The sequence below is a fragment of the Dromaius novaehollandiae genome, chromosome Z (genome assembly GCF_036370855.1).
Source record: "Dromaius novaehollandiae isolate bDroNov1 chromosome Z, bDroNov1.hap1, whole genome shotgun sequence".
Taxonomy (NCBI): domain Eukaryota; kingdom Metazoa; phylum Chordata; class Aves; order Casuariiformes; family Dromaiidae; genus Dromaius; species Dromaius novaehollandiae.
Window position 1 is genome coordinate 70,607,892 of NC_088132.1, and position 19,220 is coordinate 70,627,111.

General features: G+C 36.8%; 1 protein-coding gene across 5 annotated transcripts in view; it reads right to left on the minus strand.

The window, feature by feature from the left end:
• Positions 1-19,220, minus strand: part of LOC112982190 (NIPBL cohesin loading factor) — a 155,914-nt gene that overhangs the window by 40,526 nt on the left and 96,168 nt on the right. For 3 of the 5 annotated variants that reach the window (XM_064501884.1, XM_064501886.1, XM_064501885.1), the window contains one exon: positions 13,622-15,187. The exons of the other annotated variants lie outside the window; for them this stretch is intronic. In XM_064501884.1, the coding sequence (XP_064357954.1) occupies positions 13,622-15,187 (1,566 nt within the window). The remainder of the gene's footprint in view (positions 1-13,621; positions 15,188-19,220) is intronic. 5 annotated transcript variants of the gene reach the window in all.

The window sequence follows — 19,220 nt, forward strand, 5'->3', positions numbered from 1 at the left end:
TTAAATACAAGCCAACTCACTGACATCCCAGCTCTGCCCCAGATTGTTTCTTACCTCCTAGTAATACTTTTATAATAGGACACAGATTTTTGCCTAATTTTGTTACACAGCAAAGTTGAAGGATTTTTGTTTAATGCAGACAAACAACAAATTGGACATCAGTTCTTTTTCCACAGCAGCATACAGTTAGACAACACCTCGCCAATCTCATCACATTCGGAAATTAATATTAGGCCTGTATAAAGTCAGATTTCCTAATGATCTCCAAAATTTACTGTGAAGATTTTTGCAAGCAACATAAAGAAAGCAGACTGGTTCAGTGTTTCTTTGGGTTTTGTTTTGATGTTTTATCTTTATTTACCAAAGAGCCTATTACACAGATTTGAAGCCTATCCAACTGAACCATTAATCTTTTTCCAAAAAAGAACAAACACCTTTGTCAAAAGTGCCTCTCTCTCCTTCCCCAAGGTAAACTACATCACTTATAAATAGAGAAAAAACCATCTGCTAATTACTGTATAAAGACAAAAAAAAAAAAAAAAAAAAAACACCCTGCAAGAAATCATCCTCTGAATGGTTAGCCACTTTTTAATTGCATTCACTGTACCTGTTCCACTAGTATTACTTTTTTAAAAATCTATCTACATTTTTACACTAACTTTCCATCTTCTTGTTCGTATTTTTATTTAAACACCTTTAAATGAAATTATAAGGGTCTTAATATTAGAAAGTACTTTCCAGCAGCTACTAACCTTGACAAAAATTAGAAAATTTTAAAAGGCTATATATACTTCTGGTTTGCCATCTCTCTACATCTAAAAAATTGCCTACAAGCACCAAAACAAGCAGAAAATTATTTTTTCTGTAATCCTCAATTATTTTTAGCATGTTATTTCATATAAGTGCATTTAAAAAAATATTCAACTTATATATTGGTTAGTTTGAACATTTTTTAACTAAGGTAGGGAGATATCCTATCCCCCTGCTTCACCCCCAACCTGTGGCCACTCTTCTATTTATTTCCTTTAAGGAGCTGTCATCCTTAGATATTCACCATCTGCCAAAGTCACCCAAATTCTCAATGCTGTTTCGAAAAATACTACAGAATATTTCACAGCGTGATTTACTATGGTACTGTGAAATGATTATTCTTTGCAGGCTCAGCACTTCATTGAAGATATGGAAAAGTATGCTTGCATGGACAGATGCAGTTCCTCTGCCCGTATTACCAGCTGACTGGACACTAGCTGTCTAATCCAGAAGTTGTCTAGCTGTATCAGACTGGTGGTGTCCCTACATTAATCATCCCCATCTCTTCGTAGGACTACGCAGCTTCTGGAGAGGAGTTAGCTTACATCCAGCCCCAGACTAGAGGGAAATTTATATATGCATATGTTTAAGAGAATTTGCACAGATGCAGACCACTCGCTGAAGGGCCTCTGACTACGCTTCTCTAACGTACATGCTCAATTTTATGCACTGTGACTAAATTCACTAAAATCAACAGGACTACTCATAGAGCTTAAAGCCTACAGGAAATCTGGTCAAATAATGACACTACAAAAAGCAGCTATGAGTAAAGGAACAGGACTTGCATTAAGATTCATATGGATGCTTAAAAGCTAGATGCACAAAGACATACACAAACAGACGTATTTTCTGTAAATATATCTCAAGCCTTTTCCAGTCTATTATGAAAAGTAAATTTAAAAACAGAATGATTAGTAAAATCATCCAATTCTAATAATTACGTGAACTGCTCTCTCTCCAGTTAAGAGATATTTAAGATCAGAGTTTAATTCTTCCCTTTTTTTCTTTTGTTAGAGAATAGGTATAGCTTGCTTTATTCAAGAAGGAAATAGCAGAAAAGAGAACAAACAGAATTATTATAAGGTTCTCTGCATGCCATCTTCACAGTTTTTGTTTCTGTCACAATGTTACCTGGAGCAACTCTGCTGCATGCATAGTTTCCTTAGCTGCTGAGGACTGTGAAAAACCAAATCTAAAAAGAGTTTTACTCATGCAAGACAAAGGAGTTAGACGTGACTGCACATGTATCAAGAACTCAGACATACACGGGAAAGGACTCCCCATCCTTCTAAAAGAAATTCAGGAATATTACATACTGCGGGACTCCAGTCAAGAGGTTATTCATATTTATTATTTACATTATGTTGAGTCAGGGCAACCCACTCCTCCCTCACTAGTAACATCTTACTGAGATCTTTCTTTTAGAAGGTACATTTATTATAAAATATGAAACTTTACTTCCTCAGAGGAGTACAGAAATACTAAAGAGGACCCAGTTACAAATAAGAATACAATCACAGGGCAACAAACTCTAGATTATAAAACCCATGCTAATCCCTCTTCAGGTCACAGGACACTTCTCCAAAAAAGTTTAAAAGGCTATACAACACAAAACCATTTGGCAGTATTTACAAAAACATGTATGATCACCTTCATTTTTTCAATTTGTTTGATAAGTTTGCTGAGACTTTCTATCCATGTTTCCTGTCTCCATTTTAAGCAATTACTTTCTCCTTATTTTACATGGCCTTTTTAGTAGCAAAGGAGAAAGTAACTTTAGTAAAAAGTTACTCCACAAGTTAATAAGAACGCCTTCCAGTAAACTAAGCTTTCTGAAAAACTGTCCTCATCAACGAAATAACTATTTTTGCAACAAGTGTGATGGACATACACAATATACTTGAAACAGACTGTAGGCACCAGTGTTTTCAGGCACCATTTATACATATTCTCAAAGCTGCCACAACCGCAAGAAAAGAAAACCGCCATCCTAACCAAACCTTTGCTCCACTGCAAGGAATCTCAACATTAATATACTCTGCATTAGTGACACTGAAGGGTGAGTCACAGAATAGCAATAAGAACAACTCATTTTGAAGAACTGTCATACGTGAACAACCATTTCTTCTTCAGTGCTTGTCCAAACCTATTTCATGACTTAAATATCTGTTGCTTGCCGGAAGAACAACATGTAGTAGTAGTAGTAGTAGTAGTAGTAGTAGTAGTAGTAGTAGTAGTAGTAGTAGTAGTAGTATGATTGCTCAACAAGTTTCTTAGAGAAGATACTGAAGAGGCTTGAGCTGTTACTGAATGCCCAGTGACTGCCAAGATACTTCTTTCTTACCATGCAATTCCTGACAAAATGTAATACAGTATAAAAATCAAATGAGAGAATCCTCAGCTAAAAATGAATTAGACTGTAAGCTGCTCCCCATATTCTATTTCAATCTAGGAAGCTTTTCAAAGTGTTTTATCCTGTATAGTAGGAAAACTTCTACAAATATCTAGTGGATGTAACTTCTTCCCTCTTCATGTATGGCTTAAGAAAAAACGGCAAGGCACAGATCTGATTCAAAAGGTTCAGTCACTTTCTGTTCATAACTTGATGTGTTGTTTCAAGTTTGAAGAACAGCCTTTAACTTTAGCTAATATTTATGCAAAACCTAATCATTAGAGGGATACAAAATCACATTGCTTTGAATTTGCAAGTTAAATAAACCTCTCTGGCTTCAGGTAGACGTATCCATCACCAGAACTCCGTCAAGACAGGTTGAACAGGAAAAAAAACCTGTAGCATCATTATTGACTTTTATTTGATTCATTCAATATGAACAGTACAGCTATTTTGATACAACAATCAGCATGTTCAGATTATTTTCACCTGGCTTGATATGACAACTTCAAACAAGTAGGTATGGAAAGGGGGAATGATATGTTTACTGACGCTTAAGTCAGCTTTCCAGGATCAGAGAGGTGGTTCCTGCCAGGAAATCAAAAACAACTCTAATAAGCTTTACTCTTTTGTCAGTAATGATTTGCCTTTACTTTTTCAAAGTAGGAAAAAGGGTTTACACTTTGGTGCCATTTCCTATGAATTAACCAGCCATCAAGATTCAAGAACATCTGGAAGCCTAAACTCTGAACTGCCACTTCCACAGCTGTAAGAGACAGTCACTACAGGGGAAGCGATCACTAAGGCAGATACCGGTTTGTTTATACAGAGTTACTTCAAGATGCTTGCGACATCAAAATGACCCGTTTGCACATGCACCTATAGTGGCAAATGAACATCTGAACAAGCACCTGAAGGAAAAAAAACAAAAACAAAAACAAAAAAACACTCCTGAAATTCATTTTGAAATCAGCTAGGTTTATGTTCATGAAGTGCTTTGCACAAACTAACTGCCAAGAATATTCTTTCCCACTTCCGTATGCTAATATTTTGTAGTAAGGAAAACCATAGTTAATGAAATTTTATAATTGTAATCTCTATATATACACCTTGTATTTTAAAATGAAGAACTTTCTAAATGCCAAGACATTACATGAAATAGCACACAAGGGCCTAAGAGGGAACAGTGCTACTTATTTTGTGGAGGGGACATGAAACTTGACTTTCCATATGTTGGTATTCAGAAATTAAAAAATCTAGCCACTCTCTGCATTCTGGAACTTCTTCACTGCTGAATTGTCATACATCTTCATTTTGACATTAAAAATAAATACTCACTTATATATATAATACTTAATTTTGCCTTCCTCTCGCTCCTTTTTAGCCACAGAAGCCATTACCCTGTATGACTGTTATCTCACAAAGGTCAAGCTCACTCTCCTTAGATGTCCTCTCTGAGCATTAACAGGGAGGATGTCCCAGTGGTTTTAATAAGAACTGAGGCTTTAGGTTTGCCTCCCTTATCTATCACCAGCTTACTGGCTAACTTTCTCAAGTCACTTAGGGTTACTACTATAATTACACTGATAAGATCTCCTATGTAGGCATATATGCAGGAATGAAAACAGTTTTTCCTAGCTTATCTCAAACAACCTTCAAACTCTCTGTACTAAATCAAATAAAATACACTGTTATTCTAAAACAAGAGTGCCTTCTTTCTTGCTGGATGGTTATGTCATCGTAACTACAACAGGACAGATTCACAGCTTAAGTCTACTACAATTACTCAGGCAGGTAAATTTCTCTTTTAGATGGAGAACTGAAAGACAAAAGAGAGCATAAAAGTACTTCCCCACTTTACAAAGTTGTTTGGAAAATAAACATCCTTTTAAAATCCTTAAGTACTATCACAGTATAGCACTCAGGCACTACAGAGAAGGGCCACATGACCACCTGTGACTGATGAACAGCTTACCTGTGAAAGCTGAAGGCTTTCAAACACTGTGCAAAAAGATACTCTTTCCAACATTTTCTCCCTTAAAATGTTTCAGCATTTTATAGCTGGGACCTTCACTGTGTCCCTGTCTCGCACCCACAGATTCAGTACCTGCAGCAGCAGTGTTTCCTTTACACAGCACACTGAGTTCACCCTTGCTGGGGTGATCGGAGTCCCTTGCCGGGGTGATTGGAGTCCCTTGCCCTCCAGCTTCACACTTCTCCAAGAAAGTCTGTGCCCTCTACGGTTTTAAGAATGGATGGGGAAATGCCAGGAAAAGGCAATGATTTTTCCCAAAAAGGAATTCAAGGCACAGTGAAGGTACATCTGCTCATAACACAAAAGTCCCACTTTTACCTCAACGCCATGTCGTCAGCTGAGGAACACCCAATCAAGATTAACACAGACCAAAAACAAATCTTCAAGTAGCCCATCTGCGTCAGTGGCTTTCCTCTCTCCCCCCCCCATTCTCTGCCTTAAGAGTTTGTGGAAGGGTAGACAGATATATCCTATAAACAGGATATAAGTCCTTTCTCAAGCTCCTTATCCTCACTTTATCACCACATACACAAAGAGATAATTCCTGAGCTCAGTTTGCACACACTCACAGACACGCACACACACACCAAAAAGTGCGGGAGGCTCAGACCCCTTCAACAACCACCACCCAAGCAACTGGGCCCACAGGATTCTGCACTGTAGGGGATTTGGAAAGATGGAGAAAAGCAGCGTTAGAAAGAAGTATGTCCTATATGATTCCACAGATTCTGTTCATATACGGGCAAAGAGAGGGTTTTCTTTGAATACATTTTTGAAAATGAATCATTTTTCCCCATCCATCCCAATGCTGGCGCAAAAGGAAGGTTCCCAGATTCTGGCTCAAAGGAGGACAGGTTCAGATTGCCCGTTTATATTCTAGTGCTTGGCTCTGGCCTTGAGAAAGGGGACCCAGCCAGGATGGTGGGTCAGAGAAGAAGGAATATGGACACAGCAACTGAATAATTGCATGTCGTAGTAGGGGTCATCACTGCCCATGGCTAAGCAGCACAGATTCAAAAGATTTTACAGTAGTTCAAAATATTCTTAGAAATCAAGACCATAATTTGAATGAGGGAAGAGGTTTCCACAGAGCGCCCTGAAGGATCCAGGCAGAGAGCAGGGAACGTACCCACGCACACTCTCTGAGGGCTGCCAAGGACCGCTAGAACTTGTAATGCACAGATATCAATAAGCACCTCGCTATCCAACTGCTGCAGCAACCTTATCCACAAGTTATATATTATATACTATTGCTATTCTCTGACTTCTCATCTTTACAAATCTATAAAACGAGGCTGGAACAGTCTAGTTTTGAAAGATACTTTAAGAATAACATAGCAGCATTCAGAGTGAAATGGAGAAAGACTGGCGATTGAAATAAATGTAGTGCTACATAGAGAACCTCAATTTTATGAATCAGTGTGTCAGGGATTGTTTTTGTAAAAGGGATTTCACTATCACTGCTTCAGAACAAATACATAAAAATTTAAGCTAACTGCATTTTTTGTATTAAAAAGTTTGGGTGTTTTGCACAGATGCAGGAATATAGCATGGATTTTTTTTTATCGCTATTAATGTTTGGAAACTGAAATTCATGCGACTGATGCATTTTCCCAGCCATGTATCCTGATTAAGGCCATGAGGCCTCACCTAAGAAGAAAGACTTTCATTAAATAAAAATCAAATCACACCTTAATTGAGTCATTTCATAATTATTCTGCTCGTACTAGAAAAACTCCTATATAAGCAATATAATATAAGCAAGATCTTTGCAGAAAACAAGCAAAACAAATGCAGTGATTTAAATCTGATTTCTGACTTTAAGGTACATGAAGAAGTTTTGCTTTTACCTTGTACTATCATGGAAAAATTCCTGGCCTTTAGCATTCCAAATATCATCATGGGAAGCTACTCCATTGTTTGCTTCTGCTAAGCAACTCAATTACATTAACCCCCTCCCCCGAAAAAAGAAAGAAAGATTGCTGATGTTCTAACTTTTAACATGAAATATATGAAAGTTGCTCATAAGATATTTATCAGTGAATATACTTTAAGGAACTTTTATCTGATGAAACAACAATTCAGCAATTTGAAGAACAAATAGCTCTCTGCCTGTTCTGTTATAGTCATTAGTATTGTTCCCACTGAGCAAGAATTAAGTTCAAAGTTTCAAGTCAATAGTTTAAATTTTCTTAGATGAAAACAGCCACCTAGAACAGGCAAAAATTTTGAGCAACAGAAAAGCTAATTTACCAGGAGCAAATATTTGAATTTTTTGAAAATTTACCCTTTGTTTAAAAGAAAATTCAAATCAAAGTTTTTGTCGATATATCCTTGCACATAAGGTAAGAAATAACATCTGTATTTAGATGCTTAGACACATGAACAAGTTTGCATTGCATATTCTCATGTCAGATAAACTACTGGCCTGCATTTTTATACGTTGCAATGCGTTGTTGCATAAATTATTTATGCAAAATAATTTTGACAAAGCTTTTCCCAGAAACAAAGAGGAACTTGATGAAGCATCAAAGCCCACAAACCAAACACAGTTTCAGACTGCAACAAAAAGGCTGGTTGCTCTGACAAATTAGGTTGTTACTTTCTATCGCTTACAGTTGCCAAAGTTATTTTTCAAAAGTAAACTAATTAAACAAAGCACTCCTAAATCTCCAAACAGGAAAAGCATCATATTTTGGATGAACCAAAGTACAATGAAACTAAGAAGTTCAGTCAAGCTTACTGTTTGTTAAGAACCAGATGTGCAACATGTGCAGTTCGCTCTTGTTACCCAGTGAAGACTTAAGAACAGCTATGAGAACAGGCACCAGAATATTCACCAGAGTGCCAAAGACAAGAGTAGGAGAAAACTTATGCAGCCTCCAGGCAAAGCAGCGTAGAAATTTCTCCTGTTAAAATAACAGACCAGTACAAGAAAGGACTCCAGTATGCAACTGCTGAATGCATACTAGCTGTTAACGAAAGATGTTTATCCAACATCAACTTCTGAAAAACACACACCAAAAGCCCCCAAACAGTACAATGCCAACATGTATCTGAACATACTTTTTGGGATAGGACACACCATGCCTAAAACATCCCTGTAAGTAGAAATGACTCATTTTGGTGCAAAGCATGCTTTAGAACTGAGACCCTTCCAGACTACTGGATTTAACAGGTTATAAATAATTTGTTTTTAGCTTTTGACTAAATGATGCCTGGAATATTTTTCAAACTGTGATCCTGTTCAACACAATCCAAAAAGGAGAGGAAAAAAACAAATTAGGGTAAGTGGACAAAGTATATATTAAAATGGATTCTCTGTAAACCCACCATATCTTTAAACACTACTAATGCCACCAGGGACAGATCACTCCTCTTCTAGTCTAGTTAAGTTCCATAGAGGTAGTCACCAATAGCCCAGAAAATGGAATAACAGGAAGATTGTAGAATTCTAACAAAAGTAATATGCTTTTTTCCTAAAAATCTAGTTAAATTTAGATTAAGAGAAGCTCCAAGTACTGCTCTTCCACTGAGAAGAACCACGATAAAAAACTCTCTGCTGTAAACAATGGAATTTGCTCTTTGCCTCTCTGCAATGGGGTATAAGTTACAAGAGAACTTCAGAGAAAATTATGACCCATCTGTTGCACCTGGCAGTGCGTGTACGTACAAGATGATTAGTGGGTTATTACTCTACCCGACCACATGCAAATACAGCTTGTACCAGAAACTCCAAAAAAGTGATTCCAAATTCCAAGTTTATGTAATTATCGACTTTCACAAAGGAAATCTTTAGGAAAGCACAATCAGGAGTAAGCAAGCTGAAATGCAATCTTCTGTTCCGAAGGAAGTACACTTTTACTCCAGTGATTTCCTTGCAGAACAACTGCTGGTTCTGCTGATTTCACAGACTATCTGTGTTTCAGCACCAGAGGTCATTATTTTCAAGGGTTGTAAATAAATCTGAGTCAACTTCAAAGTTTTATTGATGCGTTAATTAATATCCATAAGCTATTCTTCTCAAGGGTTTGCCAATTTTACCTTTATAGAAGCCCTACACACAAAGGACTTTAATGTTTAAAAGTCATACTCCCTTTACGTCCAGGGTCTTTAGCTCTACCAGCAAGTAGTGGTGTGTAGCTTTGCTGGGCTGCCCATGAGACAGTGGCAAGAGGCACAAGGGGGCTCACTAAGCCACCAGGACCTGGATACAGCTTTGCGTGTCCTGGAAGACTCCCTTTCTTGCCATTCGTAGAAGCTGGGCACCTAATTGATTACTCTGCTTCACAAGCGAGACTGCTTCCAGCAGCGCTACAATTCAAGCATGGGGCAACCTGTTGTGCAAATGCCGTGGAATTTTATATCGCTCTAACCTACCCATTAGGGTATTGTATGTTCCAAAAAATTCATCTGGAATTTAAAAAGAAACACACGACCATAAAACACAGCAAGTCTACAAGCACTGTATTAACTCTACAATGTTAAAGGCTAGTAGGAGTAACTTGCAGCAGAATCTTAGTTGCTCCTATAGAAATATGTATAAAGAGCAGCTTTGTAAAAATGGAATATCTTTATTCAAATTTCCGAACATAGCAGGAGAGAACAGAGTATAGTTAGGAAGACTTGGAGGGAGCAACGAAAACCTGTGTTTTAAGTTCTATAATGTACAAATAATTAAATCCTGTAATAACAATCTACACTATGAAGGAGCAGCACTGGGCATTAGATTCTTCAGTGAATTTTTTTTAAAAACAAAATAAAGTCTTTTTAGGTGATATCTAAAGACCCAAAAGGCATTTCTACACAAGTCTTAAAAAACACCCACTCAATTGTCCTAGAACTAAGACTTGCATTACATACACGGAGCTTAATTCGAAAAGCCAATCCTGCAAACACATATAAACCAACTCAGACATCTCCTTACACAGGCAGACAATTACAGTTTCTGTCATGTTCAGAACAAGTAACCGAAACCAGTAGTGGTTCTCATTTCAAGGTAGCTGATCAGTATAGCCATAAGAAGCAGCAGAGAAGGTATTCACCGAAGCTCTGAAAAGGAAATATAGCAAATATGACCTCACCACTGCAGGCAGAAACGTGAAGAATGGAAAAGTTCCAGGGAGCTCTCACAACACACATTTCCATTAAAACCAGGATAAGGCATTTATAGATGTTAAAATCAGAATAAAAGAGTGTTATAATTCATTCTGACCTGGGAAAACAGGCCACAAAATTTCACCACATGACCACTTAATGAAAATGCCATGAAAAGACTTGCAGTAACTTTCCTCTGAGCTACAGTGCATCTCTTAGAAAAATGCTCAAGGAACAGAAGAGAGAGAAAAATGTTGCTTCTTCCCTGTAAACATCAAAGGAACTGTGGGGATGATTCAATCTTAACATACTAGCCAAAAATTTGTATGAAAGCGAAATCTTTCTGAAATCTGGGTTGTGGATTTTAATAATGAAGGTTTACCACAGTAACTTCTTCCTTCCGTCAGCCTCTATACTGTAGCTGTCTTCCTAGTCATATAATATCTTAACAAACTTTCCAACTTGACTATAAAATTTGATTAAAATGTTTTGGTTTTTTACAGCACCATACAAGGCTTATCCACATGCACAGCAAAGGTATGATACTAAAAATATTAAAAGTAATAGAGACTTTCCATCTACAAAGTGTTTATTTTAGCTGAAAACAAATTGATTTTGTGAGCCTATATAAAGCAGCATAAGTCCCTCCCAATAGAAAGACTATCTAAACGGTGTTTTGAACTAGCTGAACTAACCCTATTTTAAACTGTATTTAAGCTAAACCACACATTAGGTGTTGCATGTAATAAGGCTAGTAGAAGACATTTCCTTGAGGCATGGAGGGATGAGAAAGGAAAAAAAAAAGGACAAGGAACACAAGGAGATAAAGAAGGAAAGAAAAAGCAAAATATACTAAGCTACATGGAACAAAAGGGATAGGAGAAGTGGGATGGGGATACTAAAAGCAACACTAGAAAAAAATTGATACTATATATTAAGAAATATAGGATGAACTAAATAAGGAATGTTTATGAAAACTACATTTCCTAGTCTGTTAAAAATTTTCTAACTAAAGGAGTAAAACATATTCTTCTCAATTGGAGGGAGGATGGTTTTGTAGGAATGAAATGGGTATTTTCTGTATCAGTTAGTCAGCTGCTGTCAAACAGACTTTGGCTTATGAACAGATACCTATATGAATTAGGAATCTCTTAAAAACACCTGAGTTCACCTAATTATATAGCATAATACATCCTAGGAAGTAGTAAGCAATTCATCAGGAAACTAGACAAGAAGCATAAAACCAGAAATACACATGAAAAATACAAAGATTATGACAATTTCTCCAAAATCTGCCTGGCTGAACACCGAAAACTTGATTTGTAAGTGAAATCTAGTTACATTATTCTCTCCATGAAACCTATTTCTAATAACATTATAAGAATCTTATTCGGGATACAATAACAAAGAGACTATTACTACATTCAAAACATTTTTTGTCCTGAAAAACATATCCCAAGTTACAGGGTAAGAAACATGTATGACTTTTGCAGACACAAAATACACAAAAACATTGCAGAAAAGTTATAAACGTGAGTTTAAAATGAATGCATTGTTCATGTGTGACGCAGCTAATAGTCATGCCGATTACAGAAGTCATTAAAACTATTAGACATTATTAAAACAAACTATATAAATAACCACATACAAAACACATTACAGAAAAAATGTATTTCAAAAACATTTTGGAAAGTATACTTGCACTGTACACAGCTCAAAGGGAGCTAGAACCTCTAAAACTTTTCTGCACATAGAATTGTGTGAATTCAAAGTCTGTCTTTTGGAGATTAGTGCTGAATCCCACAAGAAATCTTTCAGTATTCTCTGTCACGAACAGAAAGGCTGCATTTGAAATCTTCAAACTTAGGTGGTATCAAAGGTGTCATCATCTTATGTCTAAATCTAGATACCTATTATTGTTAGAAATGGAAATCATGCCTTTTCTGAGCCTCAGAAAGAGGGAAGGAAAATGTTCGTATTTTCAGGGTAAATAAAAAATATTTAACAGGGAGCTGATACTTTACAAAAAGTAACATTCACCTTGAACTGCTAAATCTTTAAGTGCCCAAGAGTCAATCACAATCTGGTTAGTAGACAGACAACATATGTATCACGATAAATTTCTTATACAGACATCACCTCTGCACATATATGTGCACATAAATGTGTTTATACATTCACAAGGATGATTCCTACCTCATTCCTTATCAAATAACCTTGTAAGAAAACATTTTAATTGCAAATTCATAAGCAATGAGGTATACCTGCTACCATGCATTCATAAATAATCCTGTATAAAGCTGAAATCCTTTGCCACTTGATTTGTCTATTTTGAGACCAACTCTGTAAATACACTATGTAAGAAATTTAAATGCATAGTCATCTAGACTCTAAAACTAAAAATATAAAGTAACCCTGATCGGTGAGTAATCTGACTTTCACAATGTGAAATGATCTACTTCAGTTTGAAACCAAAAAAGCCAAAATTACAGTACCAAGAAGAAAAGTAATCATCATCAAGAGTGTTAAATTCAGCAGAACAGACAAACAAGCAGGTATTAAACCTACCAACTACACTGAATAATATGCTATCCATGTCATGAATTTATACTGGACCTTACAGACAATGAGGTCTGAATTCTCCTAAAGACTCGATTCTAAAATGGAAACAGAGTCAACCACTAAACACAAAATGCTTTTGTAAGTTTGTTGTCACACAGCCTAAAGCGTGGTAGCTCCCCAACAGTGTCATATTTATAGTGTAAGAGAGGCAGATGGGATTCTTATTGCATCATGTCAAAACATCCCTTGGAAAACCACATTTCATCTCTAATTAAAAATATGAAAGAATCTTAGGGCTGGTCTACATAGTACTTTCCACCACTCAGAGCACACTGATTCAGTTATAGTAGTACCAATACCTTACACAGACACACTTAAACCAGTTTAAATCATACCTATACCAGTTATGTTTAATTAGGTAAGCTACCAGATTAAACTAATGTGGTTGAAGTACAATTTAAAACCATTTAAGTGTTCCTACGTTCGGTACTTTCACTGGGGTAAATAAATCATTTCATTTACACTGGAGCAAGACTTCCCACACCGACAAGCTCTTAGATGATAATAAGAACAGTTTCAGTTTGGTTCCCCAAAATCACCATGTAAGCAAGCATATAAATTAACTATCGTATGTTTGAGCTGAATTATTGACCACTGCATAGTAAGTCTAAAGGAACAGGAGGAGTGTGCAAGATATAATGTAATTAACATTAAAATAATCTTACCTTTATTAGATTTGGATGACTTGTTCTTGTTAGGTTTAAAACAAGAGCTCCTTGATTTATCTTCTCTATCCTTAATAAATTTCTGCACATCATCCAAAGATAGCTTCTGAAGAACAACTACAGGCTTAGCTCCTTTATTTAGATCTTCAACTAGCCCAATCTTTTCTACTTTGTCCTTCTGTTCACCTTTAATTTCAGTTTTCCTCGATTCCTGAGTGACATTGCCATCTTTATCACGCTTGATTTTTGGAATGACAAAATGTTTCAATGCACCAGATCTTGCCCCCAACAAGTAACTGGGAAACTCTGCTTTATTATCAGCATGTGCTTTATTACTATCTACTTTACTCCTATTACCATCTGTCCTTCGTTCATCCTTGCTGTTGGGTGATTTAAAACCAGTTTTATCAGGTCTTGATTTACTAGAATCTCCTTTACTTTCCTGTTTTATACGAGGGCTATCAGGTCTTGATTTCTGATCCCCAGAAGAAAACCTTGATTCACCAGACTCATGTCTATGTTTCCTTTCTAATTTCTCAGTTTTTGAGCCATCAGATTTAATACCATGTTTAGAATCATGTTCACTTTTGTTTGAGGATCTCAAATATTCAGGTCTTCTAATCTTGGATGGGTCTCCTCTATATCTCTCTGACTCCCCCCTGTCCTCAGACCTTTGTTTAAGGCTATCATGGTCACGCCTTGGAGCATCAGAAACTGAACGCCCATCTGGTCTTTGTTTTCCTGGATCGGATCTACTTTCAGATTTTATCCTCGAAGGATCGGATTTCACATCTGGTTTATGCCTAGATATTTCAATTTTCTTCTCTGACAATGGTTTACTGGAGTCCCTCCTATTATCATGTCTATGTTTTGGCGTTTCGGGCCTGCCTTCACTCTTCTGTTTTGGCGTTTCAGGCCTGCCTTCACTCTTCTGTTTTGGCGTTTCGGGCCTGCCTTCACTCTTCTGTTTTGGCGTTTCGGGCCTCTGCCTTATTTCCTGTTTGCCATTATTTTGTTTTCCCTCATTCTGTTTCATCTCCATTTGTCTGCTCTCGTTTTGTTTTGATTCTGTCTGTCTGTTCTCATTTTGTTTCACTTCCATTTGTCTGCTTTCATGCTTGCTTTCATGTTTAGCTTCTACCTGTTTGTTTTCATTGTGTTTACTTTCTAACCGCCTGCTCTCATTTTGTTGAAATTCCATTTGTCTGTTTTCATTTTGCTGAATCTCTGTCTTCTGGCCCTCAAAGTCAGACTTTTTCCTAAGGATCTCAGGATGGTTTTCAGGTTTAAGTTTAAGAACTCCACCAGTGTCTTCTTGGGGAACACATACAAACCCATCATTATACTGCTTAATTTCTTCAGGTTTTTTGACGGTGTCCAAATCCTGAGTTACTGTTGCCTGAGAGTCCGCTCTTCCTGCTTGCTGAAGATCAATGCTAACCATCAACGCAGGCCTTGCCCCATTTCCTGCAGAACCTGTCTCCTGAGAAGCTGGTCTATTTCCTCCAGTAGCACCCCCAGCCTCCTGTGGTTTGTTTTCTTGTTTTCGCTTCTTTAAAGGCTTATCTGCAAATTAAAAGAGAAAAAACACAAATTATATATATAGGAAACATGTCCAAGCAAAAATGTCCATTCCTCTCCGCCCCCACTAATTAATCCCCCTCACCATATATGTGCACACACAACAAAACTCACTGAATTTAAAAATAATAATATAATTTCTCTAGCTAATACTTTTTTATTGTATTCATGGATTGTTGTTCATTATCAGTCTGCAACGGGTGCCAATTAATCATTAAAAAAGAAAAAAAAGGCTTGAAATACACAAAATCAAAGTCCCTGTACAACTCCCAAGAGAATCATCTAATAAAGCAGCTGCAATATATAACAACAATGACAACAACAACAAAATCAGTTTAAGGTTGAAGCAAAAGTCTGCAACAACAAAGTTGAGGTGCTCCTTCATAATGGCTTTTTGATTACTACTACTATAAAAGTTTCTCCTCTGCAGATTTAGCCTGCTTCATTATACATGAAATAAGCAAGGATCTGCAATGATTAAAACAAAGGTTTTCCCTACTTGGTTCAGTGCATTAGTTGGACTTGCATATTGTAGCAAGGGAACCACACGAACAATGAATGAAATGTTTAAAACTCCAACACTCTGTGCTTCTCTTTGAAGCAAAGCTGAATACCAAGAGTTGGAGTCTATACTACAATACATATATACTAGGTGGGGGGCTGTTACACACTTACAAACTTGATAATTTCCCTTTACAACCATAACACTTCTAATGGATGAAATAAAAACTTTAGCAATAACTTCATATAGTGCCAAGCACTTGATTCTGCAATAATCCCTTCAATTTGCACTAAAAAATAATCAAGAGTAGAATACAGAAAAATAGTAAGTGAGCCAACCACACACCATGTGATTTGGTAGAACTGATAGAATTGAGAAGCACATGAAAATACAAAAAAGAACCTTTATTATTCATTTAAACTACAACCTATTTATACTACCAACATGGTACTTGAACTAAACTTAATTTCTGTCACTAAAACTACTGTCTCCTTTGTCAACTAACATATTCTAATTTGGTAAAATACCCACACACTTTCTCTGTAATCAGGGGATATGATATTAAGTCTAAGGAATGACTGAACATAGGTTGGATATTCTGTTGTAGCTCTGTTGCCAAATATAAATATAAATTTACGTCTAGACCTCAAATGCGCTCTAAGAAAAACAACTTATTTTGTGCCTAGATTTGTGGTCTAGATGCAATTTGCCAGCTCCCTTTTTGGGAGTGAGGGAAGGGTGAAGAGGATGGAAACAAGGAAGGAGGGAAATAAACAAGCTGTAAGGAAAAAACAACCTCACAAATTGTAAAGCAGAATTATAATCTCTAGTTTCTTCTATATTGGTAGAAGATTCTTATTCTGAAGAATGAAAACTTTGAAGGATCATCTCCAAAGTTAACATCAGAAAACAGTAACAAGTAGTAACATGGTCAACTCCAGTAACATGAACAGGCTTTTTTCCATCTCACATTATCTGCATGTCTCTCACTTCCTAAAACTCCAAAATAATATGCAACATTTATGGCTGTGGAACACAGTAAAGACAGGTATAATAAGCTCCATGCAAAAAATGGCCAACTGCAAATAAGGATCTTTGCAAAGGAAAACAGAACCTGTGGGAGAGCCAGTCAACTCATACTTTATGATAGACATGTGAAGCAAAATAAATTTACCACATAGCAAGTGTAACTTTTTAGCATGGAGATTTTTGTTTTTCCTGTATAACAGCAACTGCTGGATATGAATGCTTCTATAAATTTACTTTACTACACTACTGATTAAAAAAAAAAAAAAAAAAAAAAAAAATTTTTTGAAACCTTCATGCAGTGAAAAAAAATCTCTTTTTCTCTCTTTGACTAAGAGGGCTTGGGCCTCACTGAGCTTCATGGCAGGTCTTAGGAATGGTCATGAAGTAGAAGCTTCCACACTGACTGGTTTCAAATCTGATTTTTTTTTAACATATATGTTAATACACATTCATACACATGCATCCCCACCTTATTTCTTAATTAAAACTCTATAAATTTTGAAAAACGAATTGAGAAACCTGTTTTCTTAGGAAAAAGTCATTCAGCTTTTTCATTTTAACCCAGAAACATCAGTCACACTGGAAAAGTCCCTTTTAGCTCTGATGGTGGATCTAACAGTAGGCTTTAAGACATTACTGTTACCAGTTATCTGCCTTATTCCTTTCCCCGTGGTTATCACCTGTAGCAGAAGGGAACACGCACCCACACTTCCATAAGGGCAGTTCACTGTCTAGTGCATCAGCTTAATGCAACAGAGAAGATGGCCTGCATTAACCTACCAGACTGAGTAAGTCCACTAAGAGCCAAGCAAATGTTTCCTTCTGCTACACCTGCTACGGGAGCAAGGCAGATGGCCAGGAGCTGTGATGCCTTAAACCGCTGTAGCTAGATCAACCAAAACTCACCTTACAGAGCCCTCATGCTGAGGGCTCCAAGATTAAACAACCAAAACAATTCAGGTAGGACCAGTTTTCTCTGTTGAACTTCCGTAACTGACCAGGCTCAAAATGCCGTGCATCTTCATCATCCAAAATGTCACCTTGTAAGTTCTTTGAGAACATATAAATAATCACATCACAACTTGACATATTCCCTCTAAATATGGAGATCATCTGATGCAACTTCTTCATTTTCCTTGACTACCAAACAGTGATGTTTTAGTAAGTTATTATAATCACAACCTTGTTGACAACTTCTCTGAGAAGAAAGGGATGCCTTTGAAGTTTTCTTTTCCTAAATGGCTAGCTGATTGCAGACAAAGAGGTACAGATTACTCACAGATTTCTTCACACTTCCAGTGCATCCTGATGGTTATCCTCAGAACTAGACTTGACAATTACTATTTTGCTGCTATGAGATTTCTGGAACTAGGACAAAAATGTTGTTCCAAATGTATACAAATACCAGATTGAACTAGGGCATAAAAGGTAGAATGAGTACATAATACCACTATCTTCACTGAGCGTAATGAAAAAACTCCACTGAATGAACACAGTATCCTTTTGGGTTGCAGTGACAGCTGCAAAAATATGAATTGTGATAAACCTGTAAAGCTTAAAGGGCTTTATGAAATCTTGGACTCACAACTACATGAGAATAATCAAAAGAATATCGGAGAACTCAGAAGAGACAAGTAACCTCAGAAAACGAAAGTTTTAATGTCGTCTCTTTTACAATCAAATACACAAGTTTGCATAAATCTGCCTTGTTAAGGCAAGAGTCTCAAGAAGCCTGCATAGGCCAGCTTAGGAACTTCAAATATCCATTCAAATAAACTTTGTATCTCACAGCATCAGTATCCAAGCTTTTTCCACTTCATTCCACAGATAGGATAATTTCTTTTTATCATCAGGATCTACGACTTTGCCAAAATATCAGACTAATGTTTTCCTTTCAAGTCCCACAGACCTAAGTTCACACCTTGCCACATTTCTGAATGGTAGGCTCACAAGACTGATGAGCTGATCAAGAGCTTTTTGCTTCATTCTTTACTAACTTTGTAACCGCTTTTGTAATAAACGGACTAGGAAGGCACAGAAGAGCTTTCTGACTACGTTAGAGACTGCATATCCAAGTTCTTTGTTTCCAGATTCTTTTAAGAGACATTATTCACTTTTTTTCCACTCTGAGAATATGGTTATATGCAAAGTGATCCCTCGAATGAATTTATGACAGTTCAAAGTACAGTTTGATTGATGTTTTCTCCTATGCATGCATCCTTTTGGCTTAGCAGATCCACATGGATGTTCTCTTTACATGGCAGTCTGCTGATGAAAAGGCAGTGACTTGGTACTCAAAGTAAGAGCATAGGCTACCTTACTCTAAAAATTAGTAGAGGTGTGTCAAATTAAACAGGTCACAGTGGTGGTGCTTTCTACAAGAAACAAGATATTACAGGAACCACAAGTTTCATATGGAAAAAAATGTCTGCTGAATTTCCAGTCGGTTATGCCTCACTTTTCCTGTTACGAACAGCAGTCCTGGAG